Source organism: Bos taurus, chromosome 18, assembly GCF_002263795.3.
Source record: "Bos taurus isolate L1 Dominette 01449 registration number 42190680 breed Hereford chromosome 18, ARS-UCD2.0, whole genome shotgun sequence".
NCBI classification, from domain to species: Eukaryota; Metazoa; Chordata; class Mammalia; order Artiodactyla; family Bovidae; genus Bos; species Bos taurus.
In genome coordinates this window covers 65,449,528-65,461,772 of record NC_037345.1, presented here as the reverse complement: position 1 = coordinate 65,461,772, position 12,245 = coordinate 65,449,528, and the positions used below count along the sequence as shown (strand labels likewise).

The 12,245-nt window shown below is 44.7% G+C and overlaps 1 protein-coding gene across 14 annotated transcripts in view; it reads left to right on the top strand.

The window, feature by feature from the left end:
- The window catches only part of C18H19orf18 (zinc finger protein 606), a 38,438-nt gene that overhangs the window by 25,300 nt on the left and 893 nt on the right, over positions 1-12,245 (top strand). For 2 of the 14 annotated variants that reach the window (XM_059877285.1, XM_059877284.1), the window contains exons 7-12: positions 1,625-1,711; positions 3,726-3,824; positions 4,411-4,449; positions 7,437-7,520; positions 8,854-8,956; positions 11,879-12,045. In XM_059877285.1, coding sequence (XP_059733268.1) covers positions 1,625-1,711; positions 3,726-3,824; positions 4,411-4,449; positions 7,437-7,520; positions 8,854-8,956; positions 11,879-12,045 — 579 coding nt within the window. Of the gene's footprint in view, positions 1-1,620; positions 1,712-3,711; positions 3,837-4,410; positions 4,450-7,436; positions 7,521-7,910; positions 12,046-12,245 lie in introns of those variants that run through there. The other 12 variants (XM_059877289.1, XM_059877290.1, XM_059877298.1 and 9 more) reach the window with 9 other exon arrangements.

Here is a 12,245-nt window from a genome sequence, read left to right as displayed (position 1 = left end):
TTCTATGGGCCTTTTCATCTGATGTCTTTATTCTGTTTTACATTCTGGGAAATTTATCTCTTCTTTTTTTAAGATTTCATCTATGTATTTAAATTTTTTCTCTTTTTAAGATTCCTATTATTAACACTTAGATGTTAGCACGTTTGTGTCTGTTGTCAATATGTCTTACCTTTGCTTTCATGTTCTCTAATTCCTTTTTCTCTCTTTCCTCTGGACATTTCTTGTTTGCTATGCTAGTTTGCTAATTTGTTTCTCAGCTGTCTATTTGCTACTTAATTCCTCTAATTGTATCTTCATTTCAACAACTGTTTTACATATCTAATATTTCCTCTTGGTTATCTTTTATATGTTATTAGTCTCATTCCCTATTGTTAATGTCATGCCTTATCTCTCTAAATGTATGTTACTACTTTAAAATTTTGGTCCATCTGTTCTAATATATGTGCCTCTGATAGAATCTGTAATCCAGTGTGCTGTTTTTCTTTTGGAAATAAGTATGCTTAGAAACTTGCTTATTTCCTTGGCCAGTGAGCACATTTATTTCTCTTGTTTTCATCAGCTACTTGTTTTTATGCATACATGGGACGGGATCAGATCCTGGTCCCTATGAACCCCAGTGAGTTCAGGGTTGGGAGGATGGATCCTGGGATGGGGAGGTGAAGACACCAGAAAGCTAGTCGGTGACTTCTTACCTCCCAAGGTAACTCTGAAGTGTGATCCGCAAGCCCGGGGCTTCGTAGAGTCAGGGTGGAAGAACACGTGCCTGGTGTCACGGAGCCTCTGCCTGTTTCTCCGCTACTCCCAAGCACGAGTTACTGCCCAGCCTTGACTCCAGCCCTCAGCGACCTGGACCGGGGCTGTTCATGGCCATGTTGATGCTGGACCATGCAGCCAGCACGCTTTCCTCACTCCCACTTCACCGCCCTGTCTTCACTGGCTGCGTTGCACGCGTCTCTACTTGACATCACCTCGTACATTTTCTCCTTTCTTACTGTCCACTCTGTCTCCCGATGCCACACACCAGGCTCTGTGCTCCCTGGGGACCTCATTGGTCCCGGTCTGCCGTGTCTGAGGTGCCTAGCATGGCACTCTGGCTCTGGAAGTGCTTGGGACACCCGCAGGTTGTCAGTTGTGCTTCTTGACCTCCTCATCTGGACCTCCTGACTGGAGATGTGGGGGGACTGAAGGGGTGCGGCACAGGGAGAAGGGCGCTGAGGTCTCAGCAGATGGTCACGAAGCCCTATATGTGGGAGAAAGCCTGGTCAGAAGGCTCAGCCATATGATGGGGTCCAGGGTGGATGGATATCAAGGAGGCAGTTACAAGAATTGGTCAGAATTACCAATATCCTTTTAAATGCGCTGGAACTGAATGACACTTTTAAGACAATGACCATTATCAAAATGTGTAATTTCTTAATTTGAAGAATAAGTGTTTAAATTCTTAAAAAAAAACAAAACAGCAATTAACTCAGAAGCAACAAGGCAGCCTTGCCTTGTGGACAGAGGAGAGAAGGGCCTGGGGATGTGTGCAGTGCTGGGCACTCCCAGCAACACAGTCTTCAGTCAGGAGAGCCAGGGCTCATGCCAGCCTCCCCCACAGAAGCTGTTCTTTCTGCCCAGACAGGGAGTGCCCTCCCTTGTGACATCACAAAGACGAAACCCCTCTGCAGGTGGAGCGAGCATGGCAGTTACGGGCAGCGCCCGGCTCGAGGTGGGTCCTCAGAGTGGGAGGAACTGGTAAAGGGTCTGGAGAAGTCCTAGTGCCCAAAGAAAGAGGGTCCCAGTGGAGAAACGGGGGCCCTGATGAGATTTTCCACCAGAAGCCACTAAGTTTGGTCTTGTTCCCCAAACTTCTTATCCTGACAGTTACCTGGGGGCATCTTAAAAATACAGGCCCCTCCCCCTGGCCCCAGAAATAATGTATTTTCAACCAGGCTCTGGAGGTTCTTGTCCTGGGAGCAGACGTTCAGTGGGACATGACACGGTTTATAACTCAAAAGGGAGGAAGCCAGCTTGGCTTGAGGTCACTGTGGGTCCGCTTTGGGCAGGACCCACGCAAAGTGCGGGGGACTCGTAACTTGGCCCCGTGTCGCGACAGCATAGAGGAGGGCGGTGGCCTAGGCTTCGTCTGGCCTAGAGGGGCCACTCAAAGGGCTCTGGGATACAGGTGGTACGAAACCTGGAGATACGGGCTGACGGTGTAGAAATTTACCTCCAGGTTCCTAGAAAACACACAGTTAATTCCGTCCAGTATTTTGTGTTCCGGGAAACCTGGACTAGGAGCCAGATGTTCACAGACCTAGGGGGAAGGACTGGGCAAGGCAGCAGTGAGCACAGGGAGATCGATACCCTAGGCCAGTCCCCAGGGACCTTGACAGTCCTAAGTCCAGTCCAAACAGTGCCCACAGGCAGGCCAACAGGAAGCTCAAAAGAGATGGGTTTGATTGGAGGCAGTTGTGAGACTGGGATTTAGAGCATGGGAGCTGCATCCTTACCAGGCTTATCCCGGGGGCACAGCAGAATGGGGGGAAGCCAGGTTGGGTGTTGAAAGAACAGAACAAGACCCTCTTGGTAGTTCACAGCAGGAGGAGGTCTTGGGGGGCGGGGTCCCAGCCTTGTCATCCCCCAGACATTTAGGAGGGGCAGCTGCCCTCTGGGCTGCAGCACAGGGAGTCGGCTCCTGGTCCTCGGGGCTGTGTAAGCATCAAGAGGTGTCCGGTCTGTTCTTACTATCATTGGTGGGAGGGATGAAAGCCTATTTCGAGTATCATGTGAACTACCGGATGGGCAGAGGACAAGTCCCGGGGACAGCCATCTACACCATCTCATTGTTCAATCCCCTTTCTACATGCTGAGATGATTCAATTAATCTCTCCCTTAAAGAAACTTTTGGAGACAGCCACTCGGGTCTAGGCTTCTGGATGGTACCCCAGAGGTTAGAGGCATACCAAATTGCTTTTTTTCAAAGATTACACTCTCACATTTTACATCCAGAACTAACGCTCAGGGCCAACCCAGTTTTTTAGCTTTGTGTGGATTATTGAGCCATCGCTGTTACCCTGTGAAGTGGGCATTCTTTCCTCCTCCTGTTTTACTGATGAGGAAACTGAAGCTCAGAGGGGTTAAGTAACTTGAAGAAACTCAAACATCTAGGAAGCTGGGGTAAGCATTAGAATGGGCCTACAGAGCCCTGCTGTCTCCGTTTGCTTCTGGTGAGGTGTCGCATTGAATTATAATTGATTCCCTTCTGTCTCCTCAAGAGTCAGGACACTCTGAGGTTCTTACTCACTCCCAGCACACCCTCTCATTCTGTTAGTCTCCCCATTGGCTGACTTCGTTCCATCAAAGAATTCCATGTGGCAACATGAGCTGACCTCACACTGGTGGCTCCCAGTCAGAACTGAGACATTCTGTAGGGAGAAGAGCTCCTTAGTTTCTCAGAGAAATATAGGGCAGATGGTGGACAACAGCTAAATACTTCCTTACACCCACACGATAACAAACTAGCAGTTTTGGAATGATGGACAAGGTTCAAAGTTCTTTTGCTGTTTTATTTTTGTTTTTAATGGAGTGCCCACTTCATCTGAGTGTGCCTTACGCAGGTGAGTTCCAACCACTCGGAAAGACAACAGGCTGAATGGGTTGCCTCAACCATTGCTTTCACTCATTTCAGGGGAAGTAAAACGGGGTGATTACACCTCACTGCTGTAGGTTTTCTTTTCCAGATTATTTTCCCTTAGAAAGACGCCCAAATGTCACCAAACAACCCATACAGTTCGGTAAGCAATTTCATTTGGCCCATGGAGCTATCCCAAGACCCAGAGGTGAGTCATTGTTACTACTCGGTCAGTGAAATGGGAACTGTACTCTGTGGTCCTCCTAGCTGCTATTCAGTGTGTCTTTTCTTCTGTATTGTTAGTAGCGTGATCCATAAAATAATAAGATTAGATAGACGTTGATTGGAAACTGGATCCTGTGTGGTTCTCTCTGTAAGCTGGGCGATGGCAGGGCTGTCACTGTCGGGCCCTCCCAGCACCACCTCTCTGAGCTGATGATAGCACCGCACTTTCAGCTCTGCACCAAGTTTCTCTAGGTCCTCTGCTTGAGAGGAGGGTTCCCAGCTTGCACGACCGCAGAAGCGGACCAGGACCCAGATGCACTGTGTTGCTGACCGTCCATATGCATCAGAGGAAACGCTGGCTGTGAACAGAGCACCATGCTTTTGCAGACTAAGCCCCATGCATCTACTCGGCATTGGAGTAAACTTGCTAAGAACATTTACCATCTCAGCAATTAATATTTGGAAACTACATGTCATGCCCTTTCATCTAATACCAAGTTATATTGTAATTTTCCTAAATGTATCCTAAACCTCTCTCTCCTCTCTGATCCCCTTCAATGGCCATCTAGCTCCGAGTACCACACCCATGCAGCCCCCAGCGAGCACTGGTAAGTCGGGATCTGGGAGTGCATGTGGGATCCGTAAATACCTGCAGAGCTCTTGTATCATATGGTTCCTCCAGGAGGGCGTCCCATGACGCTCATAACTAACCTGTACAGCTCCCCCCTGCCCTGTGCAAATTAGAAAAAGGCACGCCTTGCCCCCCACGGCTGGGTTAGTAACCATGTTGCTAGGGACAGATTAGAAAATAGCACAGATGTCAAAGTGTCAGGAAATATAGAAAAAAAAATCACAATTAATACATCTGTCTATCCCAAAGACATTCTTTATTACTCTTCCTAAAGCTCAGCTATGGGCTTCCTAGGTGGCTCAGTGTAAAGAACCTGCCAATGCAGGAGTCATAAGAGACGCACGTTTGATCCCTGGGTTGGGGAGATCCCCTGGAGGCGGGTGTGGCAACCCACTCCAGTATTCTTGGCTAGAGAACCCCATTGACAGAGGAACCTGGCTGGTCGCAGTCCATGGGGTCGCAAAGAGTTGGACACGACTGAGCAACTGAGTGCGCATACACATGTACACAGCTCAGCTATAGTGTTTCATTTCCCCATTCACTTCACCACCCCCAAAGTCCAGAGAAGGAAGCTGGATCAAAGTGTTGGAAGGCCCACATTCTAGTCTTGACATGAACTATGAACACTAACCTCTTGTGAGGTGGCCCTAGAGGTTTGCTGAGACCTCTGCCATCCCTGAGCTTTCAGTCCCAAGGGTAATTTCTGATAGAGACAGAAGACAAAATTGTTCGTCTAGTTGAATCACTGGAAGACTCCAATTTTCTCTTGTAACTCTAAGCTCTCAGTTACATGGAAAGATGCCTACCTCATAAAAAGGAAAATACACCTCGAAAATACACTCTAATTCCAGTTTTCAGCTATTATGTTGAAGATGGGCGAAATATCTCATAATAAACTGTACCGGCAAAGGAATAGGGAAATTTAATGTCCCGTCTTGTGCGTAAGCCAGGAATAAGTGCAGCTTCTACAGAGGGCAATTTGGGAGTTCTTATGAGAAGAATGCATTCACTTTTGACCCACAGTTTTGAAATAAACCCAGGATTTGTTTTAATCAGGTATGATAAGACCCACAGACTCGGAAATGATGATCGTGAAGGAGGAAGGTTATACACACAGAATCCTAGAAACAGCAGGCAGGGCGCACCATGTCAAGCCATGTGGGGAAGGACCAGCCTTGTTAGGAGGCAGGGGGCAGAAAGGGCAGAAAGAGGAGAGCGTGACCCAGAGCTGCTGTTACCATCTGGGGGAAGGGATGCGTGAGGCAGGGTAGGTACATGGAGTAGGTTTAGTGTTGCATTTGTTGTCATTCAGTCGCTCAGTCGTGTCTGACTGTTTGCGACCCCATGCACTGCAGCACGCCAGGCCTCCCTGTCCTTCGCTATCTCCCAGAGTTTGCTCAAACTCACGTCCATCAAGTCAGTGATACCATCCAACCATCTCATCCTCTGTCACCCCCTTCTCCTCCCACCTTCAATCTTTCCCAGCATCAGGGTCTTTTCCTGATGAGAGTCAGCTCTTCTCATCAGGTGGCCAGAGTATTGGAACTTCAGCTTCAGCATCAGTCCTTCCAATGAATATTCAGGATTGATTTCCTTTAGGATGGACTAGTGTTGAATAGTTTGAATAATTTTGGTGGACTCTGGGCTACAGGAGTGTCTATAAAAAAAAAAGTGTACCCAGCCGTTCTGTTTCTAGGGAATTTTATTTACGCTGGTCCATTTTCCTAGTCCACTTACCCTCCCCCTTTGCTTGGTGACTTTCTCCTCTGTTTTTCTCATTCCACAAACACCCCCACCATATCTACCCCAACCTTGCTCTTGGAGGATGGCCTTGTTCCTACCATCACTGACAAAACAAGCACTTGAGCAAGCGTCTGCATCGCCCTAACTAGCAGTTGAATAACACTTTCTCATCTTTCCTCCGGGCCAGGTCAAGGCTGACCCTTCACCTGTGCACCAACTTCCATCCCCTCAGGCCAACTCAGGACACTGGTCGATTCTTTCTCCCTTTCCAGTAGCATCACAATTTAAAGTGTGGTCCCTGTGCTCATGAGATCATGATGTCAATTTTCCTGTATTAAAAAGCAAAACCTGTCTCCCAACCCCTCAGCTCCTTCTGGGAGATGCCTTCATTTCTATTCCCGCCATGACAGCAAAACTCTTCAGAAAATTTTCAAAACTTTTGCTCTCTGTAATCCCTTTCCTTCTGTTCTCTCATGAAGCTCTGTCAGTTATGCACATGAGTAATATCACTTTTGACTAGGTCTCCAATGACTTTCCCATTGCCAAGTCCAATGACCAGTTTTCAGTAGTCACGGTTTTGAAACCATCTGTAACCCATATCCCCCACATCAGTATTTCATTATGAAAACCTGAAAATGTACAGAAAAATCGAGAGAATCATTCAATGAACATCTGCATATTCATTGGAAGGACTGATGCTGAAGCTGAACCTCCAATACTTTGGCCACCTGATGCAAAGAACTTACTCATTTAAAAAGACCCTGATGCTGGGAAAGATTGAAGATGGGAGGAGACGGGGACATCAGAGCATGAGATGGTTGGATGGCATCACCGACTCAATGGGCATGAGTTTGAGTAAGCTCCGGGGGTTGGTGATGGACAGGGAATCTTGGCGTGCTGCAGTCCATGAGGTTGCAAAGAGTCGGACACAACTGAGCGCGTGAACTGAAAGCTTAAGCATTTAATCTGTGAGCATTTTCATAGTCCAGGTTCTTTTCTTCATGTCAAGCTGACTTCACGTTGAGGTGCCAGTCTCAAAGAGTTTCTCAGCTCAGTTGTTGAGCCAGGGAAGGGAAAGAAAGTGAGGGAGTGCTCCGTGTGAGACGAGGAGGAGCACCTCAGTTTGTCAGATTTCACAAACGGCTGAGTAATGTACTTAGTCAGTCGCGCCTTTGTTCAGTTTGTACCCGAAGTAGCTCTGTTTGTTTATTTTCATTTCAGATGAAGAGAAGAGTGAGCCTGCGAGGACCACCCTTGGTTTTATAGGATATTCAGTGGGCCTAAACACCAATCCCTGGAATGCAGGTTTGTGGGATTAGATCTCAAATTGCCCTGTAATAGCCTGTTTTATTTAAAAACAGCACTGTACAACCTAAGACTATCCGGCAACACTTGAGTTGTAAAACTAAGGCCACTCTCCTTTCAGCTATATCAGTGGCAGTCTCTGCTATACATCAGGGACCAGTCTCATAAGAAATGGCTTTGGCCAAAGACAGGAGACAGATGAAAAAAAGGAGTCAGGGTTTAGGTGGGAATTCAAATTATACTTGTTCACACAGGCTGTGCAATCTAGCTTGCATGGTTTTCTTGTAAATTAAGAATTTTTATTTTTAATGTTATTTCTGATTTTCTCTCCTATTCCCCTCAAACAATATGATTAACAAATATATTAACTGATACATGTATATGTGCTAGGTCGCTTCAGATCAGATCAGATCAGATCAGATCAGATCAGTTGCTCAGTCGTGTCCGACTCTTTGCGACCCCATGAATCACAGCACGCCAGGCCTCCCTGTCCATCACCATCTCCCGGAGTTCACTCAGACTCTCGTCCATCGAGTCAGTGATGCCATCCAGCCATCTCATCCTCTGTCGTCCCCTTCTCCTCCTGCCCCCAATCCCTCCCAGCATCAGAGTCTTTTCCAGTGAGTCAACTCTTCGCATGAAGTGGCCAAAGTACTGGAGTTTCAGCTTTAGCATCATTCCTTGCAAAGAAATCCCAGGGCTGATCTTCAGAATGGACTGGTTGGATCTCCTTGCAGTCCAAGGGGCTCTCAAGAGTCTTCTCCAACACCACAGTTCAAAAGCATCAATTCTTCAGCGCTCCGCCTTCTTCGCAGTCCAACTCTCACATCCATACATGACCACAGGAAAAACCATAGCCTTGACTAGACGTGTCTTAATTCTATGCGACCCTGTGGACTGTAGCCTGCCAGGCTTCTCTGTCCATGGGATTCTCCAGGCAAGAATATTGGAGTGGGTTGTCATGCCCTCCTCCAGGGTATCTTCCCGATCCAAGGATTGAACTCAAGTTTCTTTATGTCTCCTACATTGCCAGGTGGGTGCTTTACCACTAGCACCACCTACGAAAGTCGCTTAGTCAGCGACTGACTAAGTCGCTAAGTCTGACTCTTTGTGACCCCATGGACTATGCAGTCCATGGAATTCTCCAGGCCAGAATACTGGAGTGGGTAGCCTTTCCCTTCTCCAGGGGATCTTCTCAATCCAGGAATTGAACCAGGGTCTCCTGTATTGCAGGTGGATTTTTTACCAACTGAGTTATCAAGGAAGCCCTAATAACTGATAGTCACAGCTAAAAATGAGAGTTTATGAAAACTTCTTTTCTTTCTATTTTTAGCATGGATTCCTCATAGACCTGCTCTTGTTAAAGTAATTACAATTGCGTGTATAGCCCTCACTATTGCCCTGATATTTGGGACCACTATTTCCTACGTGATATAGTAAGTCTATGCTAAGTAATCTTTACCATCCTTTAGTAAGACATACAGGTAACTAGATTATTTCATGGTAGTAATGTTAATAATGGTGATAATGTTGATAATTCTTATAATCACTGAGTAATTATAGTCATTACAAGTTTTCAGCGTTTTTCAGAATATGGCCTATATTCATGGTGGATCGTGACATAAATGAAAAATATAAAAAGAAACATGGTGAAACATTAAAAAAATAAAAGTTACGAATAAATAACAAAAAACAGGACAGAATGAATACAGTTTAGTAGAATGGAAATGCTGATTTTCAACTTTTCAGACTGAAGATTGTGAAGTAAAACTTATCTCTTACTGTGGTTCATGATAAAAAATGTTCTGAGATGCTGGCATCCTTTCATAATGTGATTTTCTAGAGTGAACTTGATGCTTTGGAAAAAAATCTTAATAGAGCAAAGCAGAAAAGTGACCATTGTCTCTTTCACTAGAAACTTATCATCAGTGTGGTTGGGGTGATAGTAGCGTTTAGGGAAGACACTTCATCTTGTTTACACAAATAAAGCTTGTGGCGAAGCTCAGTTTATGTGATCATCTTGAAATTAGTATCAGACAAAGGCAAGCCACTCTGTGACATCATGTGACTGTGATCAGGAGCAGCACGTTGATTCCTATTCTAGGATTTAGTTCCAGGATTCCATTATCTCCTATCAGAAACATCTTGAGGAAGTACTAAATTCTTCATTAGGATTAAATGTGCACATGGGCAATACATTGCCACGTATGGAATATCTTTTAAGGTAACCATATTAGGACTACCTTGAAGTATGTCAAATGAAGGAAAATTAAAGGTGAAATTAATGAGTGAGTGTCACCAGCATGTTTGGTTCTAGATTTTCTAATCTGACGATCTCCTTTGACTCAATTTATGGAACTTCAATTTCAGTTTATTTCATTAGTATAGACAAAGATGTTAACAAATATGAAGATTCCTAAAATAACTCACTAAAATATTTCATCCTGAACTCTTAGTGACCAATTAAGTTACTGAACTAATGTCAACGTTTACAGCTTTTAAGTTTGTGTTACCCATAGTGACATTTTAAAACCTGAGGCAAAAGGGAAAATATGTGCCCCAGAGTACATGTTTGTATGTAATTTTTAGCCATTAATTTTTTCCAGAAGTATATTTTGGATATATATCGATGAGGGACTTCCCTGGTGGTTCAGTGGTTAAGACTCTGTGCTCCCAATGCAGAGGACCCGAGTTTGATCCCTGGTCAGGGAACTAGATCCCACAAGCCACAACTAAACATCCTACGTGCCACAGTGAAGACCCAGTGCAGCCAAGTAAAATAAATGAATGAATACAAAAAGCGAAAATATATTAGTGAGTTTTATTTCATTTAAACCAGGAAAGTAAAATTATAATAGATTTTGTTTCTGGTATAAATTATTTAAACTTAAAATAATGCCATGAGTTTTGATATAGGGCTTTTCAATTTTTAAAATATATTCTCAACTACTTTAATGTTTTAGAAAAGAAGAACCATAAAATAATACATAAAAGCGTGTATATAGGGACTCAACATTTTCCCTTTTGACTCAGGCTCTCATGCAGTTCATCACAGTGCTGATGGAGCCTGTTTTTTAAATTTTGATATTTGGTTTATTATGGATTTTTCCAGTTTTTTTCCTTTTTTTTTTTTTTTTTACCTATATTGCATTGCCTGTGGGGTCTTAGTTCCCCAACCAGGGATTGAATCTGGGCCCTTGGCGGTGGAAACATCGAGTCCCAACCGCTGGACGGCCAGAGAATTCACTCATTTCAGTTTTTAAAAATATTGAGTCAAAATATTTATCATCATCACTGAGTTTTTTGGCACCCCCTTAAATTTTGCACATGAAGTGAGCACCTCATTCTCCTCACCCAAATCCTGTTCCTGTCCCAGTTTCCTGATTATCTGCAGCAGTGTTTACAGTCAGATCAGTTCTTCTGCTGCACAGCATGATTCTGGAACGTTACCCCTACACCGCTTCCTCCATCTCAGCTCCTTAGAACACAGTTAAGCTGACCCTAAAATGATTTATTATTACATGTAGTGTTGCTCAGTTGTGTCCAACCTTGCAACCCCATGGACTGTAGCCTGCAGGGCTCCTCTGCCCATGGAATTCTCCAGGCAAGAATACTGGAGTGTGTAGCCATTGCCTTCTCTAGGGGATCTTCCTGACCTAGGGATCTAACCCAGGTCTCCTACATTACAGGCAGATTCTTTGCCATCTGAGCCACCCCAGAAGCCCATGAGCCAAACAATTAAGAAGGTACATATGTTACAAAAAATTAAACACTGTATTACCCATTTCCACTTCACACAGAAATATCTGTTCAATGATCCACTTCCAAGTTGGATCTAGGTGAGGTGAACAAGGCGCTCACTTCAGGTGCAAAATCTAAGGCAGTGCCAAAAACTTGGTAGTCAAGATAAATAATCATATAGTATTTTTTTAATCTAAATTAATGCATTCATAACCCCATGATGAACATTTTAAATACAGGATCAGTAACAGTGCCAGGCCAAAAAATATTGGAGATTGAGCAAAAGGAAAAACAACAGTCCCTATGCTATCTTCATTTAAAACGTTGACACTTTGTTCAAAGCCTATTTCTGCCTCCTTCCCCATGTATTAGTACCACCACGAACTAGTGACTGCTTTTCAGTCAGAAAACCACAGGACTAAGGATTAAGACCTGATGATTTACTGTGAAAATTATGCTTTTCAAATTTATCTATTTGGGGAATTCTTGTGGTGGTCCAGTGGTTAAGACTCTGCGCTCCCATTGCAGGGGGCACAGTTTGATCCCTGGTCGGGGAGCTAAGATTCTGCAAGCCCCAGGGCACAGCCTTCTCCCAAATTATGTGTTTTGTTCTCCAGTCGACTGGTCGAGGCTGAGGAAAAGCAACAACTTGCATCACTTTATAAAAATATCAAGATCCCATCGTTAGGAGATGAAGAGGAATTCTTTGAGGATGAGGGCCAGGATGAGTCCACGTACCTCCTTCCGGAGAATGAGAGGGAACTGGAAACTTTCATTCATTCAGGTAGGGGGTCAACCAGTTTATCTTGTCAGATCGAGTTGCAGGAAAGCTGAGCTGACAATGATGGTTTGGTTTTCTCAAAAGCAAAGCTAAGTGGGAGGTAAGAAAGATGAATATTTCTAGCCACACCTGCAATGCAAGAGTGAACCATTCAGTTACACAGAGGGGCAAACAGCTGTGTGGGTGCTGGTTCCTTTTGCAAG